The sequence below is a fragment of the Microtus oregoni genome, unplaced genomic scaffold (assembly GCF_018167655.1).
Source record: "Microtus oregoni isolate MIOR12 unplaced genomic scaffold, Mior012 000000F_ref0000247, whole genome shotgun sequence".
In the NCBI taxonomy this organism is placed as follows: Eukaryota; Metazoa; Chordata; class Mammalia; order Rodentia; family Cricetidae; genus Microtus; species Microtus oregoni.
Window position 1 is genome coordinate 63,346,186 of NW_024543059.1, and position 15,167 is coordinate 63,361,352.

At 41.3% G+C, this 15,167-nt stretch overlaps 1 protein-coding gene across 1 annotated transcript; it reads right to left on the reverse strand.

The window, feature by feature from the left end:
• Positions 1-3,909: 3,909 nt before the first annotated feature.
• LOC121465578 (guanylate-binding protein 1-like) lies at positions 3,910-11,719 on the reverse strand. Its single transcript, XM_041678852.1, has 10 exons — positions 11,530-11,719; positions 11,163-11,290; positions 10,367-10,476; positions 9,934-10,130; positions 9,013-9,261; positions 7,950-8,230; positions 7,125-7,337; positions 6,315-6,417; positions 5,895-6,088; positions 3,910-4,020 (listed from the first exon to the last, which is right to left on the reverse strand). Exons 1-10 carry the CDS (start codon positions 11,717-11,719, stop codon positions 3,910-3,912), a joined length of 1,776 nt encoding a protein of 591 aa, XP_041534786.1.
• Between the last annotated feature and the right edge of the window lie 3,448 nt (positions 11,720-15,167).

The following is a 15,167-nucleotide window of genomic DNA, read 5'->3' on the forward strand; positions in this document are numbered from 1 at the left end:
AGTAACTTCAAAATCCAGCAAAGTCTATATGGGATTATTGTCTGCTATATGACAGGCACACTCCTCCTTTACAGGAGCTGGTCGGCATTTCTTCTATATGCATTTTTTGTTTGCACTTTGGAGAACAATAAATATAGCTTGAAGGTGTTAGATTATTTTTTTTAAGATTTTGTTTTATTTGCTCGTGGGTGTGTGTCTATCAACCACCTGTGTGCAAGTGCCTGCAGAAGTCAGAAGAGGATGTGGAATCCATGGAGCTGGAGTTACAAACACTTGTGAGCTGCTCTGCACAGTTACTGAGGTACAAACTCTTGTCCTTGTAAGAACAGAAAGCTGTGTCCTTAGTCACCAAGCCATCCCTCAGGCCAATCATGGGCTCTTAATATTTTATCAGACCATGGTGTCCAGGCAGCTGACCCATCTGGGATTTCAGCAAACGGTAAACTGGCCATTGTTCAGTTGGGTTCTGCAGAGGTTCAAATTGGGTTTCTGAATAACTGTATTTTACCAACAGGATCAGAAACTTTCTCTTCTTGTAAGGCTGTCCCTCCCTGCTCTCTGAATTTGAAATTTGCATAGTCTCCAAACAATGGATAAGGAAAGCCTCAGGCTTTCTCCAATTCTTTTGTTAGGAAAGATCTCCTGGTGTATTTTGGACAAACTGGACTCATTTTTATTTCCGGCAGAAGTGAAAGCAGACGGTCTAGGATTCTTGGAAACAGCCCAGATGTCAGGAAACCAGATGGGTTGGGATTTGGTTTGTGCAATTTGTTTGTACATCAGGCTGCTGGAAGTTTTCTTCAAGTTCCAGGATATGAATATTGTATGTGGAATACTTTGATGCTAGCTGCCATTTATATACCAAACTCTGTAGCATGCTTTACCTCACAGCAATGGGGATCACAGAGTTCCTGCACAGCAGAGGCAGGGCTGTCAAGTTAGGAAAACAGCTGATACAATGTGTGTGAGCCAATGGCCATTGGTGGAGCAGCAGGTGACAATTGAAATGCAAGGGGTCAGTCTACTAGGAGGAAACTCTCTGATGAGTGAATCTTTAAGCAAAGCTACAAGACTACAGACTCTTTGATGCCTTTTGTTTCTGCTGTGCCTTTACATGTTTGCTGCTACAATCTTTCTCTGGTATCTGGCATGGTATGAGTGGATGTGTGGAGATCCCCACTGCCTACAATGTAGTGTGTTTGTCACATGAGTACACCCTAATCTACTGGACACTTTATCTGTGAATTGTCAAGAATATGTTTCCTCCCTAAACTGTTCTGTCTATTTGACATAGTAATGATTGCCTTTACAGTTTGGATGGATAAAAATAAATACAAGGATATGTTTCAGATTTAAGGTGGATGAATTCCACCTAGGAACTGATTTAGACCAGAGCTCAGATTGATGATTAAGGAAAACATTTGAATCCAGGAGTCAGTCTTACTCTGTTCTTCTTAATGCTGAGAAGGTATAGCCACAGCCACAGTGACCACAGAGTCCCTGCAGAGCAGAGGCAGGACCTTCAAGTTAGAAAAACCATTGGCACAATGTGTGTGGGTGTTTACAGCACAATGCTGTGTCCACAGCACTGTGGGAGTTGTACAGGGTCGTGTGAAGACTCACTAGAATCCGGCACTGACCTAACAGTGTTTACTGCAGTGTAAAATGGAATCTTCGGAGGGTGGAAGAATAGAGGAAAACAAGAGCCCTAGGCGCTAGATAACTCAACAGCCCAAGATTGTCAAGGAGAGCATTGAAAACTTAACAATGACAAATTTATTTTAATGGTTTTTATGTGAAATAAATGGATTCAGATTATTAAAGCATGGTGTTGCAGTTTTCTTACTCTTAATTATTTCCTGATACATGTTTTATATTATTTTAATAAACTCTGGTATCAGTTACAATTTTTTAAGAGTCTCACTATGACCAGCCGCAAACTGATAAGACCTGTTCGTTTGCATCTTAAGTACTGTGAATTGAATTGTGTGCTATCACACCTGCTCCTACACATGCCTTAGAGACCTCAGGGCGTCTTTTCAGAGCTCTGCTTTGACCCATGTGATTGGCATAATTCTCTGAGTCAAAATTAGGATCATTTTGTGAAGTTTCAGAAGAACTGTACTTCTATTTAAATAAATATACTTTGATTTATAAACATTATTTTTAACTAAGTCCTCTCATTTTGAAGCCTGAATTGTTATTCCACTTACTTTAAATCATTTTAAATCTCACATTATTATTGGGTACATTTCTTCGTTTTTATTCTAAAAGGTTTCTAGAAAGTTGCCTTTGCTGGGTATTTTGTTGCGGCAACCAGGGAAGTAGCAAATACCGCAAGTTTCAGTGCTGCTGTGTGCTTCCTTTTAGAAATGAGTTGATTGATCTGCGTTGCCAATATTCTTTACAAGGAGTTGTTAGATTTCTTATTTTAAAATGTTCTTTGTTGTTCACAAATGGTTGTTGTAATTTTTATTGCAGATATTTATTATATATGCTGCTATATTATAGGAGGCTATTTTCATATAACTGTATCTTGTGTGTTTAGCATATCCCCCTGCCTCTACCCTTCTCTTCATGCCTGCTTTCCTCACTAGAACTCTTTGTTTCTTTAGATGGTTACATTTTAAACTACTTTGTCATATGATACATACATAATTTTACATATCTATATGCAGTCTATGAGTTATATATTAAAGAAAACAAACATTTTTTTTTCTGAGATTGATTTAACTTTCTTAATATGATTATCTCTGGTCACATTCACTTCTAGCAAACAGCACAAATCTGTTCTTTCCACCTAATTTTTTGAAACAGGATCTCTCAGAAAATACAGTCCATCTGTTGGCTAGACTGGCTGGCTAATAGGCCCCAGGGGTTTGTCTACCTCTGCCCCAACCACAGCGCTAGACTTACAAGTGCACACCACCATGTCACCACGTCTGATTTGCTATGTGGGTGCTGGCATCTGAATTTAGGTCCTCATGTTTGCTCTGCTCTCAATCCCATTAAAAGATGCTAACTATACCTTGCATTTTTGGCAGTTGGAACACAGTTTGTCTATACTCCATAGTACTAAGAACTCGTCAATAGATGGGAAACAATCTTTGTTCTGTTTGTGAAAAATCAACAGGATTCCAAGAGCTAATAATAGGAAAGAGTAGTGTAAGTTTATGGATAAATTGTTACAGATAAATTGTTAAAGTGCCTTTGATAGCTACAGATTACACATCATCATTTAATGTTCATTTTTAAAGTTACTGCTCTTATGTTATGCTTAAGTATCGTGTTACTATGTAATTCAAAGCCAACTCTTAAAGTTTGGAAATTTCTGTTATAGTTTCAATTTATGTGCATTGAAACACTTCCTACTTCACCCATGGATTTGTGGATTCTTCTCCTTGTCATGCCAATGACTTCTTCCATCACACACACACACACACACACACACACACACACACACACACACTCCGTGCAGAGTGTGTTGGTAGGATTATCTCCCACCACAAATCATGCCACTGCTGAAAGATTGAGCAATTTTGAAATAATGGAGAACTTTTCATTGTCTCCAGTAAGGAATGAGACTGGCCTTCAGACCCATCACCTTTCTAGGCAACTTGGAGCAAAGGTTCAGTGTCCATTTGCCTCCTGGAGATTACCTGGAAAACAAACTTTCTTCTGGGCAGTGCTGTTAGTACCTCCCTTATGATAAAGATCTCAATGGCATCCTTAGTGCAAAATCATTTATGAAGATGAACATGATTTCAATGATTAAACTGAACGTCTTTGCAGATTTTTAGTTCTTTGATGCAGGACCCAATTATTATCAACCGGAGCCACTCTTGTTCCCAGTTCTGCAGCCTATTCATCTCTATTTTGAGTGTTAGGAAATCACTGTTCTTTAGGCCTTCAGCTTATGATGCATTTGCGTGAAGCTGCCTCTTCATGGAGAGCTATTATTTCTTCCTGGAGACTTTGGCGCTCCTGCTGGAAGGTCTCCTTTAGGAGTCGGTCCTGTTCCTAAAAAAGTGAAAAGTGGAGAGAATGAGCCATCACATGAATTCATCCCCATGTTCTATGCAGGTTCTATAGTAATTAATTTTCATTATTTAATCACTTAAAATTTTCTTTACCCTGGATTTTTATTATGCTTCTTTAACTTGTTTTTAGTCATGAGTAAACTTTAATATTCAAAATTTTCTTTTTTTGGATTTTCTATTCCCTGCAAAACTATCATTTTCTTTGGGCAGCTGTTGTCACTTCTGGGCTTCCTTTAGCTAAAAACATTTCCCTTGATAACCCTAAATTATCAGTACAGTTTTTGTTTCACATTGGTTGCCTATGACTCCTGTAGGTAATCTTAATCATGTGTTTGACTTCAAATTTTAACATTATAGACTTTAGTACATCAGTCTATTCATATCTTATATAAATACACAACACAGGAATGAATTCTGAAAATCTGACTAATGCTCTGAATCATAGACTAAGGAATTTAGTCTAGAGGCTGGAGGATGACTGTCAGTAACATGCCTGCTGCACAAGCATAAGACCCGAGCTGGAATCCTGAGCACCCAAGTTAAAGCTAGACACAGCCCTGTTTTGTAATAACAGGCAGGGAAGTCAGATATAGACAGTGACCCCCATCAGTGAGCTTGAGTTACAGAGAGAGACCCCTGCCTCCAAAAATATGGTGGAGAGTGAGGGAGGAAGGATGAAAGGAGATCTCTGGCCTTCACATCCATGCCCACACATGAAGAAACACTAACACAAATACACACACACACACACACACACACACACACACACACACACATTCATACAGAGACAGAAAAGAGAGAGGAGAGAGAATGAGGACAAAAGAGAAAGAGAGAGACACAGACAGAGACAGAGAGGTAGAGTAAATTTAGTGTAAGCTTCCACAACTTGGTAACAGGGTGACAGATGATGGGTATAAAAATCAGAGCCCTAGACTGAAGATAATGAATTTCCTCATCTAACTCCCAACTGAACACACTCTAGGAGCAGAGTAGGAAAATGGAGGAACAGACAGGCTGACACATAGATATAAACTCTCTTAGATATAAACACATACCAGGTAAGATGGAATAGACATGTCATATGTATCTTATAAATAGTGTTTGTCTATCTATCTATCTATCTATCTATCTATCTATCTATCTATCTATTTATCTTTATTTATATCTGAGACAGGGTCTATTGCCCTGGTTGGTTTTGAATGTCCTATATAACTGAGGATGACTTTGACCTTTTGATTCTCCTGCCTTTACTTCCCAAAGTACTAAGTTTGTATATTTTTTAATCTTAGGTGAACCTGTGTTTCTTCCATGTAATAGGGATATAGTTTTTGGTTCAAGGAGTATTAAGAAAGAAATAAAGATAAAACATAAAGAGAATAGCTGTCATAAATAAACAGATATATTACTAAAGGACTTAGTGTGACTTCATTACACATTACTAACTTAATCACCAGACATGGGACAATTGACTCCCGAGTGGGTGTTTAGGAATAAAGATCATAAGGGAACAGGCTTGGTTAGACTTTAGGCTTCATTACATTTCATGATGAATAGAAATGGAGAGAACAGGAGGCTGGATAGAAGGCTCAGCAATAAAAAGGCCTGTAAACCGAAATTCAGTTGTAAGTCTCCAAATCAGGCAGTTCCCACCACCTATAATTGCAGCTCCTGGGGATTGGACTCCCTTTCAGCCTCTATAGATGCTATATGCACACATGCAAATAAACATACACGCACACACACAGAGAAACACACACAGTGAAATACACACATACAAACACACATACACACGTAAGATTTTTTTTTTTTTGAATGACGAGAACACAGTGGTGGTGCAATTAGCAATTAAAATACCTGAAGTTTGTGCTCAATGGCCCTCTGGTGCTCCTCCCTCATCTGGGCCTGTTCCTTCTCCATCTTCTCAGTCAGCTGTTGCATGCGTTCCTGGTAGCTCTTCTCTTTCTCTCTCATCAACTGATCGTTCTTCTGTTGCATTTCCTCCAGTATTTTTGAGGCAGTCTCTGCAGCTTCAGCTTTCACACGCTCCACTGCAAGGAAAAGCAGGAAGGATGGTGAAAATACACCACGTGCTGCTCTCTTCTCTTCACCTGCTTCCTTGTTACTGCCGACGTCATAGTACTACCAAGCCTGGTGCAAGTCAGTAAGATACAGCTTTGTTTGCTCTTTTAGCTCAGCTTTAAGGTTCCAGGTTTACAAGTAATTTAAACATTTCACAGCTGTGCAGGGCATATAACCCCTTAATTTGTGCCTCACCTTCAATCTCCTTTTCCTTTTCTGTCAGAGCCTGGTCTGTCTGTAGAATTGCCTCAATCACATCTTCCTTGGACTGCAAAAACTTCTGCAGAGCATCTTCAGCCTCCAAATTCAGAGAACATGAAGTTAACATCAGGAATCACTGCAAACTTTTGTGCCTTCCTCCTACCCACTTTCCTCTAGTGATGCCTCTTGGTACTAAAAGTTCCAGTTACAGAAACAGGCAAACAGTTCGGGCTGGACTCCACTAAAGAATATCTTTTATTGGAGGACTGTTTTAAAAAACGAAGATTGTCTTTTCAGATTGAGGGCTCGAACTTTAGAGTTAATGGTACCATGGTGAAAGATGGGAAAGTGTGCTGTCGCCCTCGCGGAGAACAAAAAGATCTGAGGGAATGAGACAAGAATGGAAGTTGGGGCTGCAGAAGACTGATGGACAGACAGACATAGGACGTTATTATCTGACACAGTTGTTGTTTAAAGCCAGTGTGAAGTCCAAACTGATGAATTACAAGTTTTGTTTAAGAGGCCATCATTGGGCCCTTTGAAACACAAAGAGTCCTGCTGAAACACAGGGTGACAGTCACACTGGTGGATAATGTGATTGTCTGGTGTGAACTCAAGTGTTGAGTGAGTGCACTCTCTCTGATGAGTAAGCAGGACACATTCAGTGTCCTTCACGTATGTGATGTTGAAGGAGCAAATGCCTGAAATGCAGACAGTAAGAGCCTCTCACAGATGCTTGGGGGATCACACTGCAGTCTGAACCAGGTCAACAGCTTCCCAGTACACACACACAACCTTGGTTACCTGCACCCCCTTTCCGGGTGTGTTATAGTACTTTTTCTTCAACTCCTGTAACTTCTGGTTAAAAAGACAATAACCCCTTGGTTTGTAATAAACTCCCTGCTTCACGTCCTCTTCTAGTGGACCAAAAATATCCTGGAGCAGAGCTGAGCAGCGGTCTGAGGATGCCTGTGCATTCTTCTTGAGAAATTCCTCTTGCTTCCTTTCTAACTTCGTCTTTAATGTAAGAATGATAAAAAAAGAAAGAAAGAAAAAAACTGAGTTTAGAATTTCTGGGATCATTTCTCAAAAGAAAAACAAACGCAGAAGAAAAAAAAAACAACCAGAGGAAAACTTCTAAGTACTGATGATAAGGACCCCCTTCCTTCCTCTGATCCAGCTTTTTACCGACATCATCTTTGTTCCTTGGCCATGGATTTCGATGCAGAGATTCACACCTTTAGAGGCAAACTACTTTTTCCAGACCGGGTGACAGATGGAACATAGAATAAACATGGTTCAATGTTAATAACTAGGGCTAACATTTTCTTTGCTATTCGCCTGAATCAGTCTGCTGACACTGGGCATGCAATTTGATCAGACACTCTAATTACTTTTCTGTATTTAATTCAGTGAGGAGAAATGTTAGAAACTTATTCATGAAAGGAGAAATGTTTTAAAATTTTGAGTCTGTGACAACCCATTTTTACTATTTATTCTATTTATTAATATCTAGCAGTTAGTACTTGAAAATCTAGTAACATTTGCACTCTTCACACACCCATTTCATTTCTTCATAGAAGTTTGACTTCCAATTCTATATCCAGGTAAACCTGAGAGAACTATTACCACTAATTCTGTTAGGAACACTTGGTTAACATCTTTGAAGGAATTTTCCATGAAGATCTTGATGGCTTCTTTCTCATTGGCCCTGTGAAGGTCCAGCAGCTCCTGGAGGTTTTCCGTGGGCAGCTGCAACTTCTGGCTCATCTGCTGGTCATAGTGGGCAATGGCCCTTTGCACTGCAGCTGCATTCTCTGTCTGGGACAAAGTCAGGACAGCATTCTCCATGCAGGGCAGACCCCCACCGCTGATAGTATTCACATAGGTTGCCACCAAACTCTTTAGTCCTACAACCAGGAAACAGGTGACAATATTTGCTACAGAAGGATGAAGGGGACACTATTCTGTGGAATTCTGGATATGTCAATCACTGGTGCCTGAAAGCATCATTGTCCTCAGCATCATTTGGAAGAATGACAGACATAAGCCTCTCAGCCTCTACTTCACCTTGATGGGATTAGACATTACTCTGTGCAAAGACCCTCTCCTGAAGTCTGAGACCCCAAAGGCTAAGAATGTCGGATGGAGATTTCAAGAGCCTGGGTCCGTGCAATGCTTGTGCCCATTTTTAAACCAGCACCACCATGAGAACAGGCTCCACACCTCTATAATATTTGTCTGTGTCACCAGTCCTGTCCATAGTAAACATTTCACTCCAATTCAGGAGCAAAATGTACTCTTCCAGTCAAAAATTCTCCATCAGGTTGATTAGAAACAAATAGCATTGCCCAAGGGAACTTTGTGTATTCGCTGATGATACTCACTAGCTCCATGCAGATATTATTGTACTTATGTATTAAGGGCCACATCTGTTTAGTTCATATAACACTGGTGGACACAGAACCAGGTTTCTGGGTAATTTAAAAAAGGCTTTTTTTTTTCTTTTGCCCCCTTTTCTTTTTATTCAACAAGAAACTGTGATACAGAAAAATCTATTATAAATGCTGGTACCATCTACAGCTTCACACTACAGTGGTGATAGGCCTACATTTCTTCAAGGTTGAAGTAGGTCATTGCTATCTCATGGTACTGTGGCCTAAGCACTGAGCAGGACTGGGAAGGGACTCACGTGGTCCATTGACCTTGATGCCTCCTGAAAGCGTCTTAACCTTGGAAGAGCTGAACACGTAGGAACAGAAATCTGCCACTTGTTCCACGAAGTCAGAGTCCAGGTCTTCATCCTGCAATGCTTCCAGCTGGCCAAGCTTTTTCCCTTGTACTGGTCGCTCAAAGACAAAGCATTTCTTCTTTGGGAAGAATTTACGGATACAGAGCCGTGGCAGATTTAACTGTTTTTCTTTTTCTTTTTGGCTGGTACCTAGATAGAGTAGAAAACAGGATTTTCAACCAGGTCCTGGAAGGTGAGTATATGTTTTAAAATTCAGTCATGTGAGCTTTTGAAATTCTGGACCACTGGAAGCCAAGGCAGGAGAATTATAAGTTGAGGTCAGCCTCCGTTACATAGTGAGACCCTGAAAATGCAAAATAACAACAACAACAAACCAAAATGGGGATTGCCTATTTTAAGAATTTACAGTCATCTAAAATGCTTTATAAAAATCTGGACTGTGTGCATAGACAACATGTAATCTCTCGAGTTCAGTGTCATTTCATTTCCAAAGATGCCTGGCAGATGAACAGTTTTGTGTAGGCCACAATTTCCCAAAGTTTGGGCTTCATTTCTGGTAACACTTTGATCTACATTTCTCAAATATATAATCATTGTGTACCATATTTTGTGTTTCATCTTAAAACAAGTCCAGGGCAGGGAGGTCAAATCAATCACTCTAAAGGGCAAGTGAAAGACAAACTTATTTCTAGAACAAAAGAGAAGATGTTTAATTCATCTATCAAATTTTATATTAAGCACTAATTCTTAAGAGTAGCCAGCTAGAAGAAAGAGGAGCACCAGGAATAAGAAAATTATAGATAGAAAAATCTGAATTTTCAGGGTTTTGAAATCCTCATTTACCAGGTATCAGCCCCTTACCCTGTATAAGCTTTAGGGAATTCTCCAGGTATTCATCTGGGGAGATGGATTCCCCATTTACTTTCAGCTCGAGAGAGAAGTCTCTCAGAGTCCACACGAAATCTGGAAAGAAGCTCACAAATTCATCTGAGTCCTCCAACTCATCCTGGTCAGATGAGGATCTTGTTCTGATTCTGTCTGTCAGCTCTGTCACATAGCTGAACAGATAATTAAGGAAAACCCATAAACAACCAGACACCAACCACAGCTCCAGGTGACCATCCTGTATTAGTTCCACATCTTCCTGGACCCTAGCCCCAAACCTTCATTTGCCTTGTTCCTAACATTGGTGTGAACACGGTAGCTACATACATATGAGTTATTTTTATCTTTTATGTTGCATTAAGGAAGATCTAGAGTCACAGAAGGTAGGGCTGCACCTCAGAAAGGATACTGCAGCTGGTCCATGGCCTGCTGGTTGATGGCTCCCATGCTATTGTACACAAAGATGCTGCTTAGAAGTACAGCCAGGGCAAAGATCCAGCAGTCGTTCTGGTTGTCACCCTGGAAGTAAGAATACATGTGGTTCAGGAGTATGTTTTGCTCTTATGTGACTCCCAGATCATCAGTGATTAAATATACTGATTTCGTGAGAGGAAACATTTGCCTAAAAAAGTGAGGGAAGCCATTGTGACCTTTGCAAGGTACAAAACAAAACAAAACAAAACAAAACAAAACCAGCAATGAACCTACAGATGCTGTCCACGGCACTCGCAGGTGAATGTTCTTTGGTTTGGGGTTTTATTTGCAATGATTCTCACTAGTCCTGCTTAGTCTGTTGCTAGTGTCTTAACACTGCAGGCTGCCACACTGCTGTTCTGTGAGCCGGTCTTGTGACTCGTTCCCTCCTCTTTGTTGACTAAACATGACTACATGTCACGTAGCCAAAAATGAACAGGATTCAATGATGAAGTTCAAACTCTGAGTGAAAAACTAGATTTCCAGTGAGAAGACTTGGTGGGAAAAAAATGCTTTCAGCCAAGTTAGAGCTGAGTTCAATGTTCCGAAGCTGCATGGTGGAAAAGAGAACTGACCCCACCTGTTGTGCAGCAGGACACACACACACACACACACACACACACACACACACACTGAGTGTAAATGGTTTAAAATGGCATAGGGAACAGGGTAACAGGGCATAATATTTAGAGATGAGGGGATAAATTGCACACTGAGCCCTCAGTCCTTACCTTCTCCACATCTCCCAGGCCCTCTGTGTCAAGCAGAACTAGGGTGCGGCCTGCCTTCTGGGGATGAGGCACACACCACATCCAGATCCCCTTGGTGTGAGACTGCACTGTGGAGCCCAGAGAGAAGCCTGGAAACAGAGAGGAATGAGGGATTAGACATGTGGAAGCAAGTGCTTCAAGATGGCGATAATAAAATTAGCATAATCGAAAAGAAAAGATGGCTGAGTGGTTAAGTGTGCCTGCAGCTCTTGTAGTGGACCAGAGTTCAGCTCTTAGCTCATAACTGCCTATAACTCCAGTTTCAGGGAAAAGCAGACAAAGTGAGTAGACTCAGGGAACCCAGCCCAGCTGTGTTGGAGGAACTTACCTGATTTCTTCCCAGCCAGTTTGTTCATCAAGTAGGACTTGCCTGTGCGGTAGAGACCCACGATGGCCACCACCACCACTGGCTTCTTGATGGCAGACAGGATCCGCAGAGCCTCCTGGTTGGCTACCAGTTGGCCTTTCACATTCTCAATGAGGCACACAGGGCCTGGCATGTGGTCCTCTGAGGCCATTGTTCAGGCTTGCCCCCTGCCTAGAGAGGGAGAGATGAGATTAACTATAATCAGTTCTTTTTGCTCAGAATTTTAATCAAATTCTTAAAAAACACAACAGTGCTGTGTACATCAGAGACACAGGTGAAAGAGAATCTGCATAATTTTTGAATCTTATAGCAAATTATTAAAGTATTTAATTTATAATGTAAGAGGGGCATTCTACTTCTTTTACAACACAAATATTTCACTTAGTTTAACACTGAAAACTTTCCTTATTAAAGACATCAAATATAAAAAGAGAATCAAATTCAGAGATGTTATTTTATATTGTAGTTGTATATAATTAACTAAATATTCAATTACTCATTTTTTATGAATCAAATTTATTTATTTTACATCTTTACTGAAGTTTTCCCTCCCTCCTCTCCTACCACTCCCCAATTCACTCTTCCATTGTTTCTGTTTAGAAAAGGGCAGGCCTCTCATGGGTATCAACAAATCATGGCATATAAAGTTGTAGCAGGACCGAGTACCTCCCCTAGTATTTAGGCTGGACAAGTCAATCCAGTATGAAGAATACCTTTCCAAAAGCCAGCCAAGGCATTAGGGACAGCCCCTATTCTCATGGGTAGGAGTTTCACAAGTAGACCGAGCCACACAACTGGCACAAGTATGTAGAGCCCCTAAGTTGGTTCTATGTAGACTCCCTGATTGTTGGTTAAGATGCTGTGAGCGTCTTTAGGCTCTGTGAGTTTTCTCATGATGTCCTTGACCCCTCTGACTGCTACAGTCTTTTCTTCCTCTCTCTAGCAATATTCCTCAAAGGTAGCGTAATGTTTGGTTGTGGGTCTCTGCAAATCTCCATCAGTTACTGGGTGAAGCCTCTCTGATGACAGTTGAGGTAGTCACCAATCTGATAACAGGATATGGCCAGTTCAGGCTACATATCATCGATTTCAAGGAGTCTTAGCTGCAGTCATCCTTGTAGACTTCTGGGGTTTTTTATACCTGATCCCAAAATGCCCCCTTCCAGTTATCTCTTTCAGTACTCTCCCACTCCATCCATCCCCCAACCTGACCCTTCATGTTCCCATCACCAACCATCCCTAGTCCACATAAGAGATCTCTTCTATTTCCTTTTCCGAATTTAGAGCCATGTGTTCCCCGCTTGGACCTTCATTATTACCTAACCTCTCTGGGTCTGTGGATTGTAGCATAGTTATCCTTTACTTTACAGCTAATATCCACTTATGAGTGAGTACATACCTTCTTTGTCTTTCTGGGTCTGGGTTACCTCACTCACGATGCTATTTTTTTTTTCCTAGTTCTATCCATTGACCTGAAAATTTCATGATGTCATTTTTTTTAACAGAGGAGTAACAGATACTCTATTGTGTAAATGTACAACATTTTCTTTATCCATTCTTCATTTAAGGGGCATCTATGTTGTTTTCAGATTCTGGATATTATGAAAAAGCTATTATGAACATAGTTGAGCAAGTATCCTTGTGGTGTGATGGAGTATCCTTTGGGTATATGGTCAAGCATGCTATAGTTGGATTTTGAGGTAGATTGACTCCAAATTTTCTGAGGAACTACCATATTGTTTTCCAAAATGGCAGTACAAGTTTGCATTCCTACCAACAGTGGAGGAGTGCTCCCTTTGCTCCACATCCTCTCCAGCATAAGCTGTCATTTGTGTTTTTGATCTTAGCCATTCTCACAGGTGTAGGATGAACTCTCTGAGTCATTTTGACTTGCATTTTGTCTGACGGTTAAGGATGTTGAGCAATTTTTTATTTCTCCTTAGGTTTTCTGAGCAGTTTCCATTTGGCAGAGAAAGGAGAAATGCAAAGAGGAGGAAGAGAAACACCGGGAATCAGACTAGGAGCTGACCAGGCAGAACAAAGCTGTCAGGAAGACTGGGATGAGAGAGAACGGTGCCTGACTGGGGTTCTGCTTTCTAGAAGACAGTAGGAGCGGGAAGGCATCAACTCTGCTCTATCACTGACCATGATCATTTAACCATGCCCAACAGCAGACAGCATGAGCACAGAGAAAGACAATCCCAGTGTGTTTCTCATTCTTGCTTAAACCACACATATTCTGATCCCTAACTTACAGCAAGTCCCATAGTGATTTCTAGAGACTGGCTGCCCTGATCATACCACCCAGGTTCACCTGCAGCTGTGCCCCAGCCACGCCCAGGAGCAGCCTTTTCTAGTCACAATAGTTCTAGAGAAAAATGAATTAGCCCTCAAAAATGCCATCTTGTTCCTGCGCAGGCTGATGAACCCTGATCATACCACCCAGGTTCACCTGCAGCTGTGCCCCAGCCACGCCCAGGAGCAGCCTTTTCTAGTCACAATAGTTCTAGAGAAAAATGAATTAGCCCTCAAAAATGCCATCTTGTTCCTGCGCAGGCTGATGAACCCATGTTCCAGAGCAGAGCTCCCTAGATCTAGCAAGAGCAAGTGCCCCTTCTTAGCCTCTCTTACTGCTCAGCACAGGTAAATGGGTTCTGTTGCTGTCTTTTATTTTCCCCCCCCAACTTGTGAGGCTTTCTGTTTTGCTCCTCAGTGTAATCACTGACTAGCTAATAAAAAATTATTATTGGTTTAAAATGATGTCCAAGCAGTCTTCTCCGGTATATATGTCATAGCATTTCTCGAGGTCACACTGAAATCCCCAGGATCCAGACCCTGAGACACTATGTGTCTCAGAGCCCCTCAGAATAGGGTCAAGGCATTCCTCAGGGGTGCCAAACCTGGGGTGTGCCAGGTCCCCAGAACTCCCTTTGGTCAATTGCTGCCTAAGGTTTCTGAGGATTCTGACACCTCCACCCCAAAAGGAAGCAATTAGAAAGTCTCCTGGCCTGTTACCTCTGGAGTGACAGTCAGGTTAAGGTGCCTTCTGTTTGTGCCCACAGGAGAGGTTGACAAAGGCTGCTGATCCAGTGTCCAGAAAGGTGTGAGACTTCACCAGATTCTCATCTGCCAATTCTTTCTCCCAGTACTGAACAATGGCTTTCTCTGGTGTGATAACCCCACCAAGGCTTAAGACCTTTGCCCCCTATGTAATTTTTGGCTTTGCCAGATCACCTAGAGAAACAAACACCCAACACCCAATCCTACTTTGGAGTTCTTGCTTGTTTCATGGCTTCACTACTGCTCAGGGTCCCCAGTTGTCCTGGTCCCCATGTCAGGGTGGGGCCGAGCCTCTCATCCAGAGCACTATGCTATCTGAGCTGAGTGCACACAGGGAAGAAGAAATATTCCCCAAGATCACTGCCTGCTCTAAGCAGCCCCACAGAAGAAAGCAGGAGGAAGCTTTCGTCTTTCGTTATTTTTGTGGTTTTTTTCAATCAATGATCCCTATAATTGGACAATTCAAAACTCACTATTCTCTGAAAATAAAGTTAAACAAACAAACAAATGAACAAATGAATGAAGGGGCCGGGTGAGCA

Bases quoted from the DNA above. Each gene is read 5' to 3' on its own strand.
- LOC121465578 (XM_041678852.1), bottom strand. From the start codon at position 11,719: ATGGCCTCAGAGGACCACATGCCAGGCCCTGTGTGCCTCATTGAGAAT. The intron at 10,131-10,366 runs GTATCCTTTCTG...TTATCTGTTCAG, and splicing joins CAGGCCATGGACCAGCTGCA to CTATGTGACAGAGCTGACAG. The intron at 6,418-7,124 runs GTAACCAAGGTT...CTGAATTTGGAG, and splicing joins CACCCGGAAAGGGGGTGCAG to GCTGAAGATGCTCTGCAGAA.